The following is a 12,317-nucleotide window of genomic DNA, read 5'->3' as shown; positions in this document are numbered from 1 at the left end:
AGCATGTGACTCTGGTCAGAAAAGTTCTACAACGCCTGCGTAACCATCAACTGTTCGCTAAACTAGCTAAGTGTGAATTTCACCAAAGCAAACTCACGTTTTTGGGATACATCATCTCCCACCAAGGTCTTCGCATGGACCCCGCCAAAGTCCAAGCCGTCCTCGATTGGACTCCCCCCACCAACCGTAAGCAAGTACAGCAATTTCTGGGATTTGCAAACTTCTATCGGGGATTCATCCCTAACTTCGCCCAAGTGGCTCTACCCATTACGGACCTGCTGAAAACTAAAGGAAAAGTAAGCTCGGCTGCCTTGCCCTCCGCAAAAATCCTATGGACTGAGCAATGCCAAGCCGCCTTTCTGGCCCTCAAACGCCTCTTCACTTCGGAGCCGGTGCTACGGCACCCAGACCCAAATCAAATGTTCATTGTGCAAGTCGATGCTTCCGATGTAGCCATGGGAGGGGCTCTCCTCCAACAAGGACCGGACGGTCTTCTTCACCCTTGCGCTTACTTTTCAAAAAAATTTGCGCACGCTCAATTAAACTGGCCCATCTGGGAGAAAGAGGCCTCTGCAGTTCATCATGCACTGACTTTATGGCGGCAATTCTTGGAAGGGTCTAAAGTACCCTTTGAAGTTTGGACCGATCACAAAAATCTAGCTGCCCTCACGGGGTCCCATAAGCTATCGGCGAAACAACAACGGTGGGCGGAGTTCTTTGCTCAGTTCCGTTTCACCCTGAAGCACGTCCCTGGGAAGCAGAACGTTCTCGCGGATGCCCTCTCCCGTTTACCACAATATCCGGTAAAACTCGAAAGACCCACCAACTCTCTGTTCACCCCTATGCAACGTGGGGCCCTACCTATGCTGGCTGTGCAAACCCGATCCCAGCATCAACACACCTTCCCTAACTCGCAAGCTCCGCCAGCCCAACCGGCTGCCCAGCCGCCACCGCAACAGACCGGAGTTCCCGCCCCTCCTACCCCTCCGACCGCTCAGCCGCCTGCAGTCTGCGCGCCGCCACACGTAAGCACTAACCCTATAACTATTTCTCAAATCTCCAGGACCGACGGGGGGGCTCCCTCCAAGCTCCCCATCTCCGAATCCTTTTTAACTGTCCTTCGGGACCAGTGCCTTTTAGAACGTTCCGCTCATACCCTACCTCCTGGTGTTTTGGAACAAGGGGGGTCCTGGTACAAAGACTCAAAATTGTATGTACCCAAAGCTCTCCGGAAGGACGTTTTACATTTAGCTCATGGAGCCAAAACAGCTGGGCACTTTGGGTTTCTGAAGACCCTTCACTTATTGCGCAGACAGTTCTGGTGGGGGGGAATGCGTTCCGACATTGACTCCTTCATCCGCAGCTGTCCCGTTTGTGCCGCTGCGAAACGATCGCAGGGCAAACCCCCGGGATTGCTACAACCTCTTGAAACGCCCAGCAGACCTTGGGAAGTGATTGCTATGGACTTCATGACTGATCTCCCTCTCAGTGGGGGTAAAACTGTGTTGTGGGTTGTTACTGATTTGTTTTCTAAGCAAATACATTTGATTCCATGTGCAGGGATCCCCTCTGCTCAGAAACTGGCCCGCCTCTTCGTAACGCATATATTTCGTTTACATTCGTTTCCGCGTAAAATAATTTGTGACCGCGGAAGTGGTTTCGTTTCTAAGTTTTGGAAAGCTTTCCTCAAGTTGGTGGGGGTGGAACAGGGATTGTCTAGTGCATACCATCCTCAAACTGATGGTCAAACTGAACGTGTCAATGCTGTACTCGAATGTTATTTGCGTTGTTATGTTAACTACCACCAGGATAACTGGGTGGAACTGTTACCTTTAGCAGAATATGCCTACAATAATGCCATGCATCAATCCACAGGTTTTAGCCCGTTTTTTGCTGTGTATGGACAAGATTTCAGTCCCATCGTTCCTACAGATGATGTAGAGGGGGAGGGGAACCCCGACATTGCCTCCTGGGCACACGCCCTCCGTACCACTTGGCCCTGGCTCGTTAGCAACCTCGACCGGGCCAAACGTAAATACAAAGCGCAAGCTGACAAACATCGCTCCCCCGGGGGTGATCTGCAAGTGGGTGCTTTGGTTTACCTTTCCACCAAAAACCTCCGTTCCACCCAACCGTGCCATAAACTCAGCGCCAAATTCATTGGCCCTTTCCCCATTACTCGGGTCATAAACCCTGTCACAGTGGAACTGGCTCTCCCCAAATCCTTGAGGCGTGTGCATCCTGTTTTCCACATAAGCCTCCTCAAACCCCATGTTGCTTCTCCACGGTGGCATCCGGACCCACCGCCTGCGCAACCCATCATGGTGGGGGGGGGAAGAACACTTCGAAGTCTCCAAGATCCTTGACTCCCGTATTCACCATGGTACTCTCCAATATCTAGTTCGTTGGAAACATTTCCCCCCTGCCTATGACGAATGGGTGCGCGCACGGGATGTCTCCGCCCCCGTCCTCGTCGACGCCTTTCACATTGCTTACCCGAACAGGCCAGCCCCCTTGCGAACTGGGAGGGGGCCTTGAGGGGAGCAGAATGTCAGGCTGCTATCTCGGTTTCGTTATTGCCTCTGTCTCTGTGCTGTATTGTCTGCCCCCCAAGGTCGCATGCCTAAGCCTGGGAACTCAGCTCCTGGGAAACTGTATTCCTGCGTGTAATCTCCCGCCTTTCCTGCCTTATAATATCTCCCAGCTAGTGAGCCTTTCATAGCTGTCATTTTATTCGTTTGCACTGTATGCCTATTTGATCAGTAAAAACCATCTGTTTGGACTCTATACGACTTTGTGGTGATTTCTGGTTCTGTGGGCCAAGGGCTGACACTATCCCCCACCAGAAACCAGACACTCAAAGTGTACCCGAAATGGTATTTCCAGGTCCATCCAGAAAGTTAAAATTCGATGTATACCGTATATGCCCGTGTATAAGCCGACCCGTGTATAAGCCGAGGTGCCTAATTTCTCCCCAAAAATGGGGAAAAATTAGGCACCCGCGTATAAGCCGAGGGTCGGCTTATAACCCCTCCCCCCCCCGCAGACTTACCTGACGGGCTCCCGGGAGCAAGCGGTGCGGCCCTGGTGGCGGCGGTGGTGCACCCGGCAGGGGCTGGGGCAGCCTCCCTGCAGTTGCAGGAGGCCGCCCCAGGCCCCAGGATGCGGAGGCGCGGCCGGGCGGGGGCCGGGGCAGCCTCTGCGCAGCCGCAGAAGGCCGCTCCCGGCGGCCCCAGGAAGCGGCGGCGCGGCCGGGCGGGGGCCGGGGCAGCCTCCGCGCAGCCGCAGGAGGCCGCTCCCGGCCCCAGGAAGCGGCGGCGCGGCCGGGCGGGGGCCGGGGCAGCCTCCGCGCAGCTGCAGGAGGCCGCTCCCGGCGGCAGGAAACGACGCGGGCCCAGCGGCGGCGGCGGTAAGTTCCCTCCCTCCTCCTCCTTCCCTCCTCCTCCCTCCCTCCTCCTCCCTCCCTCCCCCCTCTACCGTATTGACCCGCGTATAAGCCGAGGCCGGCTTTTTCAGCCCTTTTTTTGGGCTGAAAAACTCGGCTTATACGCGAGTATATACGGTACATTATCAAATCATAGAATCACAGAGTTGGAAGGTACCACCAGGGTCATCTAGTCCAACCCCCTGCACAATGCAGGAAACTCACAACTACCTCCCCCACCACACACCCAGTGACCAGAAGATGTCCAAGATGCCCTCCCTCTCATCATCTGCCTAAGGTCACAGAATCAGCATTGCTAACAGATGGCCATCTAGCCTCTGCTCAAAAACCTCCAGGGAAGGAGCACTTACCACCTCCCAAGGAAGCCTGTTCCACTGAGGAACCGCTCCAACTGTTAGAAAATTCTTCCTAATGTCTTTTGATTTAATTTCAACCCGTTGGTTCTGGTCCGACCATCTGGGGCAACAGAAAACAACTCGGCACCATCTTCTATATGACAGCCCTTCAAGTACTTGAAGATGGTTATCATATCCCCTCTCAGTCTTCTCCTCTTCAGGCTAAACATACCCAGCGCCTTTAACCTTTCCTCATAGGACTTGGTCTCCAGACCCCTAACCATCTTTGTTGCCCTTCTCTGGACGTGTTCCAGCTTGTCTACATCTTTCTTAAATTGTGTTGCTCAAAACTGAACACAGTACTCTAGGTGAGGTCTAACCAGAGCAGGGTACAGCAATACCATCATTTTGCGTGATCTGGACACTATATTTCTGTTGATGCATTTGCCTTTTTAGCTACCGCATCACACTGCTGACTCATGTTCCGTGTTTGGTCTACTAAGACCCCAAGATCCTTTTCGCACACACTACTGCTCAGACAAGTCTCCCCCATCCTATATTTATGCATTTGATTTTTCCTACCTAAATGCAGAACTTTACATTTGTCTTTGTTGAAGTGCATTTTATTAGTTCTAGCCCAATTCTCCAGTCTGTCAAGATCATCCTGTATCTTGGCTCTGTCTTCTACCATATTTGTTCCCTTCCCAATTTAGTATCATCTGCAAATTTAGTAAGCATCCCCTCTATTCCTTCATCCAAATCATTTATAAAGATGTTGAACAACACAGGGCCCAGGACAGATCCCTGAGGCACTCCATTAGTCACTCCTCTTCAAGTGGATGAGGAACCATTAACTAGCACTCTTTGGGCGCGATCTGTCAACCAGTTGCAGATCCACCTAACAATAATAGGATCTAACCCATATTTTCCCAATTTGTCAGCTAGAATACTATGTGGAACCCTATGAAAAGCCTTACTGAAATCTAGATAAACTATGTCTACAGCATTCCCCTGATCCAGCAAGGTAGTAACTTTCTCAAAAAAGGAGATAAGATTAGTCTGACTTGACTTATTCTTGAGAAACCCATTCTGGCTCTTAGTGATCAGATCCATCCTTTCTAAATGCTCAAGGACTGACTGTTTGATGATTTGTTCAAAAACTTTTCCCGGTATAGAAGTCAAGCTGATGGGATGGTAGTTACCCGGATCCTCCTTTTTCCCCTTCTTGAAGATGGGGACAACATTTGCCCGACTCCAATCTTCTGGCACCACACCTGTTTGCCAAGACTTTTCAAAAATAATGGAAAGAGGCTCAGAAATTACATCTGCAAGTTCTTTGAATATCCTTGGATGCAATTCATCTGGCCCAGAGGATTTTGTTTCATTTAAAGAAACCAGGTGTTTGTGCACTACCCCAATGCCAATTCTAGGCTGCAAATCCTTCATCACATGTTCTGTTTATGCCACGTTGAGCACCACTTCCCTCACGAGAAAAAACTGAGGAAAAGTAGGAATTCAGGAGTTTTGCCCTCTCTTCATCTCCTGTTACAATTTCACTTTTTGGTCCACGCAATGGGCTTATCTTGTCCTTGTTCTTACTCTGTACGTAGGAAAAAAACCCTTTTTTGTTGTGTTTAGCATCTCTTGCTAGCGTAAGCTCATACTGAGCTTTAGCTTTCCTAACACTCTCCCTACAAGCACTAGTTATTTGTTTATATTCCTCTTTGGTTATAAGGCCCTCCTTCCACTTCCTAAATGAGTCTTTTTTATTTCTCAAATCTTTAAAAAGCTCTTTATGGAGCCACCCTGGCCTCTTTAGGCTCTTCCCATTTTCCCTTCTCATAGGAATGGTTTGTGATTGTGCCTTCAGTATTTCATTTTTAAGAAACTCCCACCCTTCTTGAACTCCCTTCTCCTTAAGTATTTCTGACCATGGGATTCTACCCAGCATAAATTTAAGCTTGTTAAAATTTGCTCTCCTAAAGTCCAACCTATATGTCTGACTACATACAGTTTTTACATACAGGTAACTACTACCCAGGGTGCCTTCTACTTTAACCTCATCGACCAGTTTTTCCCTGTTGGTGAGAATCAAGTCTAAGATAGCAGATCCCCTTGTTTCCCTGTCCACTTTCTGGAATAGGAAGTTTTCAGCAAGACAAGTCAGAAATTTATTGGATCTTGCATTTTTAGCAGAGCTGGACTTCCAAGCTCTTCTATCTCCCGATAGAAGAGCTTCATCTCGAAAGCGTAAGCCATGGTCCAAAAATCCAAACCTTTCTCCCCACACAGACGACACCATCTATGCAGCCAGTCATTAATTTGTAGTATTCTTCTTTCCCGTACTAAGCCATGACCTTCAACAGGAAGTACTGATGAAAAAACAACCTGTGCCCCAAGGTCCTTCACCTTTTTACCCAGAGCCTCATAGTCTCTTTTAATACGTTCAGGGCTGTGTTGGGCAATATCATTTGTTCCCACATGAATAAGCAAGAAGGGGTAATAATCTGTGGGCTTGATGAGTCTTCCTACCCTTTCTGTCACATCCTGAATGCATGCACCTGGTAGACAGCAGACCTCTCGAGACAACAAGTCTGGTCGGCACACCTTAGACTCTACCCCTCTCAGTAGGGAATCCCCAATCACCAGAACACGTCTCTTCCTAAATTGGGGAGCAGAAGCTCAAGTCCACTCATTCACAGGAGCCTGAGAAATTCCTTTCAAGCTTTGGGTAGCCCTTGTTCCAGTGATCCAGAATCTATGGGAAGAACCTGGAACCGATTGCTGAGCAACAGAGGATCAGAATGAGTCCTGATTTTCCTGCTCCTGTAGGTCACGTTCTTCCATGGGCCTCCCTCCTGGGTTGGCTGCGCATCCATTTGTGGAGATTCCTTACTCTCCTCCTCCTCTTGCCCCCTAAAGAGTGCTTCATGAGTTCTGTCCATTAATTCTTCACCTTCCTTTATAAAATGGAGTGTGGACAAATGTGCCTCAAGTCCCTGTATCTTTTTCTCTAGTAGAGTTACAAACTTACACTTGCTGCAAGTGTAATTATTGTTACCCTCAGGTAAGAATACAAACATGCCACAGACCTTGCACGTTACTGCCTCAGCTCCCTCACTAGCCACACTACAGTGATCCATTGGTGAAGTTCTTAAGCTTCTTTCCAGCACTTCTCTGACAGTTCCCCTGACAACTGCCTCTCAAGGTTCCCCACTTGAAGAAGCAAAAACACTCAACACATTAAAAATGGCGAACCTTTTCAGAAGCTTACAGGGCCCCCCAGGCCAGACCCCCAGGCTAAGAGGCCCAGGGCAAGAGCCCTTATGCTCTCGCCTTTCAGTTCGCATCAAAGACTTGTGCCTCTGGCGAGCGCAGCCTTCTAAATGAACAACTCTCAGTCCCACCCCTCAACAGTCAACTGCAGAGGGTGGGGCCAGCAATTAACCCCAGGCACTCCAACCCTCCTCACTCAGGAAACAGCAACTAAACAAAAGAACAAAGAGAACCACTTAGAACCCCCTATCCAAAGATGTTCTTACAAGAAAAGTTACATCCCCAACCTTTTTGAGCCTGTGGCAATTTTGACACAGTGTGGTGGGCACAGCCACAGAACTTGGTAAGACATGTAACCTGAGACACATGGATTGCTAGAATGGATGAAAAGTGGGGTATCTCCCCACCCAGCAGTTAAAACTTGGGGCATGAAGCTGGTGTGGCAACAGAGACGGGCAAAGAGCTAGCCAAACTGCACATGGGACAGGATGTTGGACCACAGGAAGAAGGGGGTCCTGTTGCTTCTTTGGCCACCTGAATCAGTCTGGAAGGGGGATTTGCTGAATGCTTACAAAATGCCAGCTTCCTCACCTTCGAATCTCCTCCTCCCAGGACATTCACCATCACCTCCATGACGGTCTCGTGCATACCCAGAGCTCTCATCAGGTTGGGGTGCTGGTAGAAAAGTTTGTTGTTCATAATGTTCCTGCCAAAAAACAAAAAACACAGAGATGTAATCCGCTCAGTGTGCCAACAGCAGATGGATGGAAGGAAGTGGGAGCAGGAGGATATGAGGAAGTGTAATGCTCCTTTTCTGTGTGCTTCTGCTTTTGCTCGTATAAGCAGCAAGGCAGGCCTTTGCTAACTTTGGTTCAGGCTGTTGGTGTTGTAAATCCTAAGCAGGCCCCAAGATGGAATGTCATGCTGACTCCCATTACCACCCTACCTCCCTCCTGCTTCCTACTTCCCTGGCCTTGGCTTCTGTAGATTGCAATAACGAGCTTCTTGGGACCTTTTGATGTTCTTGTACAAGGCATGGCCTGACACGGTTATCTTGTGGTTCTCAAAACATACAACTGACATCTGCTGTGTAGAATTGTTTATAGTCTTGCTCTTTTGGAAATGCTAGCACTTGCAACTTTGACCCTGTAAGGGCCCAGTCATACCTGCAGCTTTCTAATAAACTTACTTGTTTCTGAATGGTCGTCTTAGCAAGTGATTTTATGGAAACTGCCCAGGGAGGTTGGCAACCCTCACAGAGGATTGATGTGGGGTCTTGATGTAGGGGTTACAAACGGAGAGGTAGGCATGTGCCAATGACAGACGTTCAGCTTGGTGAGCTCCAGAGACAGGGCCTCGTTTGTGGTGGCAACAAAGGTTTGCTGAATCTTTAAGGCACCAGGAAAAATCGTTTTTAAATTTTCCCTCTTTTATTTTTCCCACTGGCTTAGCATTTTAGTATTTCTGGATGGCTTTAGGCTGCACCTTCAAAGCATTCTGAAGGTTTTATTGACCTATGTCAGTTGCTGCCTCAAGGGCAGGTTTTGTCCATGGGAAAGTTTTCTGTAATAAAATAATACTGAGCAAGAGGGACCCAAGGCCTTTGGCAAAAGGCGGCCTTGTGCATTCACATGAAAAGAGATAGACATCTGTGTCGCTATCGTTCACTGGAAGAAGGGGTGTTGTCTGAATGGAAATCGGGGGCTTCAGTGGGCAGAGTTCAAAATAGGGTGGAAAGGATTCTGGTCTCAGAAACCCGGTGGGATGGAGAAGACAAAGAAGGTACCATCGACTCACATCTGACTCATAGAATCATAGAGTGGGAAGGGACCATCAGGGTCATCTAGTCCCACCCCCTGAACAATACAGGAAATTCGCAAGTCACGGCAACCCTAACCACGGGGTGTTCAAGGCAAGAGATGAGCAGAGATGGCTTGCCATTGCCTTCCTCTGCGTAGCAATCCTGGTCTTTCTTGGTGGTCTCCCATCCAGGAACTGGCTATAGATGACCCTGCTTAGGTCCCAAGCCCTGTCAGGCCCTGTCAGGCCAAAGTGGGCTATTCTGGCTGCTATAGGTGGAGAAGGATGGAGAAGAGGGCTGAAATTCAGGAGTGGTCGCAGGGTCCGGACTGGAGGAGTCAGTGGGATGGAGGTACGCACCCAATACTCTGTATCATCAGGTTCTCCTCCTCAGGCCCCATCTGGACGATGAGCAGCGACCGGATCTGACCCAGGGATTCCAGCAAGTTCATGGTGTCTTCCACGGAGTAGGCATTGATTGTATAAGCTTTGGGCAGGGCGCGGATTAATTCCCCCAGGCCATCATATTGCCGGTGGAGGAGGCTGAACATGACTCGCACCAGCTCCGGGCTCTGGATGAAGGATTCCTGGGCCCAGTGGACCATGGTGTGCGAGATCAACTCTTGCAGAGTGCCTGTGGAAACGAGAAGAATGGGAAAGAGAAGACAAACACGACTGCCCAGCCAGCCAGCCAAGACAAGACAAAATCCTGGGGATAATGAACTACGCAGACCCTTAGTTCAATCCACCAGGGCTCTCAGCAGCAGTTCCGCTCCCCAACGCAACAAGTTTCTCTTCTCCCCCTGCTGTGGATAGGATTTCAGTCTACAAAAGAGACGACTAAGAAGGGGAGTGACAGAGGTTTATAAAATGATGCAGCGGATGGAGAAAGTTGACCAAGGGAACATTCCCCCCTCTCCCAAATTACTAGAACTCAGGGGCATCGAATGAAGCTGCTGGACAGCAGATTCAGGATGGACAAAACAGAATCATCCATAACAACAGAATGGTAAAAAACCAGACATTGTGGTACACTTTCTATGTAAAAGAATAACTTTTTGAGTTCTTTTTCGATATATAGGATGTTTTTGTTTCATACTAGGATCATACTAGAGAATATGTAAGGCAACCTTATAATGTGCTCAGATTGTTCATTTATGTATTTTATAATGTAATTTTAATTTTTAAAGGAATAATGTAATTACTTATCTGTTACACACTGTAACTGAATTAAAGTTTGTATTTTGTATTAGATCCCCTGAAGAAGCAAATTGCGAAACGCACAGGAATCTAAACTCTCAGCCTTGCACCCAGCTCTCCTTCATCTTCTCCTGCCCATGGGGGCAGCCTTATTTTTCTCCGGGCTGCTGTGTGAGACAGGATGCTGGGCTCGATGGACCACAGCTCTGATCCAGCAGGGCTCTTCTAATGTTTGTATCTTTTGTCTTTCCTAGCATTCCAATCGGAAGGACTTAAAAAACACACTCCCTCAAGCCCTGCTCTGCCTCTTTTCTGCTGATTCAATTGCTCTGACCTTTGGAGAAGCCATGACCACCAACATGTTCCACCACAGACATTTGAGAACACTCACACCATCTCTTACAACAAGATTTAAAGGTCTTTTCTGGCCTAAACGGGGAGCGACTAACACACTTTTGCTGGGTTCCTGACCCACAACCCTGTGCCTAGATAACGCAACTCCCTTGTTCTCTCCCTTGACTGCTCTGTCGTGCTCACTGGGCTTTGGCTCCTCTTCGGGGGGCTGGTTCTCTTCTGGCTCCTCCTTCTTTTTGCGGAAGCTCACCACCTTCTCCACCAAGCTCATCAACCGCCGGTGGAGAGACTGGTCTTCCGCATGCTCTTCCTCCTCACCCTCCTCTTGGATGCCTGTTAGGGAAATGGCAACATTAATGAGTTTTTGCATCCAGAGATACTAGACTGGCCGATTTGGGGCACAAGATGGTTTTAAGGCCAGGGAAGGATTGTTGACTGTGCAGTAAATCCTTGCTCCCTGTTCTGTGGATGAAAGAAGGAAGAGAGAAAAGAGGGCTCCAGACTACAGAGGCCAATAAATTTTTATTTTTAGATTAAAGACAGGGGCTCGCAGGCTAGCCCGATTTGATCAGCTTTCAGAAGCTAAGCAGAGTCTGCCCTGGTTAGTACTTGGTTAGGACCCCACCAAGCAAGTCCCGGGTCTCTACACAGAGGCAGGCAATGGCAAACCATCTCTGTTTGTCTCTACCCTGACCAGGATGGCCCAGGCTAGTCCAATCTCATCCGGTCTCAGAAGCTAAGCAGGGTATGGCCCTGGTTAGTAGTTGGATGGGAGACCACCAAGGAATGCCAGAGTCGCTACGCAATAGCAAACCACCTCTGAAAGTTTCTTGCCTTGAAAACGCTACGGGGTTGCCATAAGTCAGCTGTGACTTGATGGCAAAGAGAAAAGGGGGGAGCGCACATCCCAGAAGGAATGCTACAAGCATGGAATCTGGCATGTAAAACAGGTGTGTGACCTTGGTATAGTTTTAACACCCAAACCTGGTGTTAGGGTTGTCGCCTGGATGAAGGCCAGATCTACCAGAGGACCCGGGCCTCCTGCTGGATAAACAAGTGACAGTGGTGGCCAGTTCACCAACTTTGTCTGATGAGTCAGCTGTGGCCCTTCCTGGGCAGAAAAGATCTTGCCACTGTGGTCCATGCTCTGATAACATCTACATTAGATTACTACAGTGAGATCTACATGGGGCTGCCCTTGAAGACAGTCTGGAAGCTACAGTTGGTACAGAATGCTGCGACCAGAGTGGAAAGGCAGGATAAAAATGTTTTAAATAATAAAACTATAATAAAATACCATTTCAGGGATTCCTGGCCTGGCAGTGGCCTTCCATAAATCTGTTAAAACCGTCAGAGTTTTAACAGCATAACAGAGTTGCATAACAAAGTTGCATTGCAGCAGTGTGCAGATCGGCTATCAGTACTTATGTGTGTGCACGGCAGGGGAGAAGGGGACAGAAACGGAGGTGCATCTTACCACAGTGAGACAGCAAGTTGGCGTGGAACTCCAGCAGCTCGTCCCGGATTTCGTCAGGCACCGGGCATTCCTCCTCGTCAGCACCATTCTTAAAGTGCAGGAGCATGTTGATCTGTGGGGAAGAGGAGGAGACCCCGGTTGCGGCAGATGCAGACTATCTATGCTTTTGGCTGAGGAATACCTACATCAAGCTGCCTTATACTGAATCGAAGCCTCGGTGGTGTAGTGGTTAAGAGTGGTGGGTTGGAGTGGCGGACTCTGATCTGGAGAACCGGGTTTGATTCCCCACTCCTCCACATGAGTGGCGGAGGCTAATCTGGTGAACTACATTTGTTTCCCCACTCCTATACATGAAGCCAGCTGGGTGACCTTGGGCTAGTCACACTCTCTCAGCCGCACCTACCTCACAGGGTGCCTGTTGTGGGGAGGG

The 12,317-nt window shown here is 49.1% G+C and overlaps 1 protein-coding gene across 1 annotated transcript in view; it reads right to left on the bottom strand.

The window, feature by feature from the left end:
* RYR1 (ryanodine receptor 1) overlaps positions 1-12,317 on the bottom strand; it is a 223,826-nt gene that overhangs the window by 114,890 nt on the left and 96,619 nt on the right. The window contains exons 37-40 of the mRNA XM_056847594.1: positions 11,888-11,999; positions 10,594-10,743; positions 9,217-9,490; positions 7,648-7,762 (exon numbers count right to left, since the gene is read on the bottom strand). Of these exons, the coding sequence (XP_056703572.1) occupies positions 7,648-7,762; positions 9,217-9,490; positions 10,594-10,743; positions 11,888-11,999 (651 nt within the window). The remainder of the gene's footprint in view (positions 1-7,647; positions 7,763-9,216; positions 9,491-10,593; positions 10,744-11,887; positions 12,000-12,317) is intronic.

Source organism: Euleptes europaea, chromosome 3 (genome assembly GCF_029931775.1).
Source record: "Euleptes europaea isolate rEulEur1 chromosome 3, rEulEur1.hap1, whole genome shotgun sequence".
In the NCBI taxonomy this organism is placed as follows: Eukaryota; Metazoa; Chordata; class Lepidosauria; order Squamata; family Sphaerodactylidae; genus Euleptes; species Euleptes europaea.
Note: the sequence above shows the minus strand (reverse complement) of the source record. Positions and strands in the feature narration are given on the sequence as shown.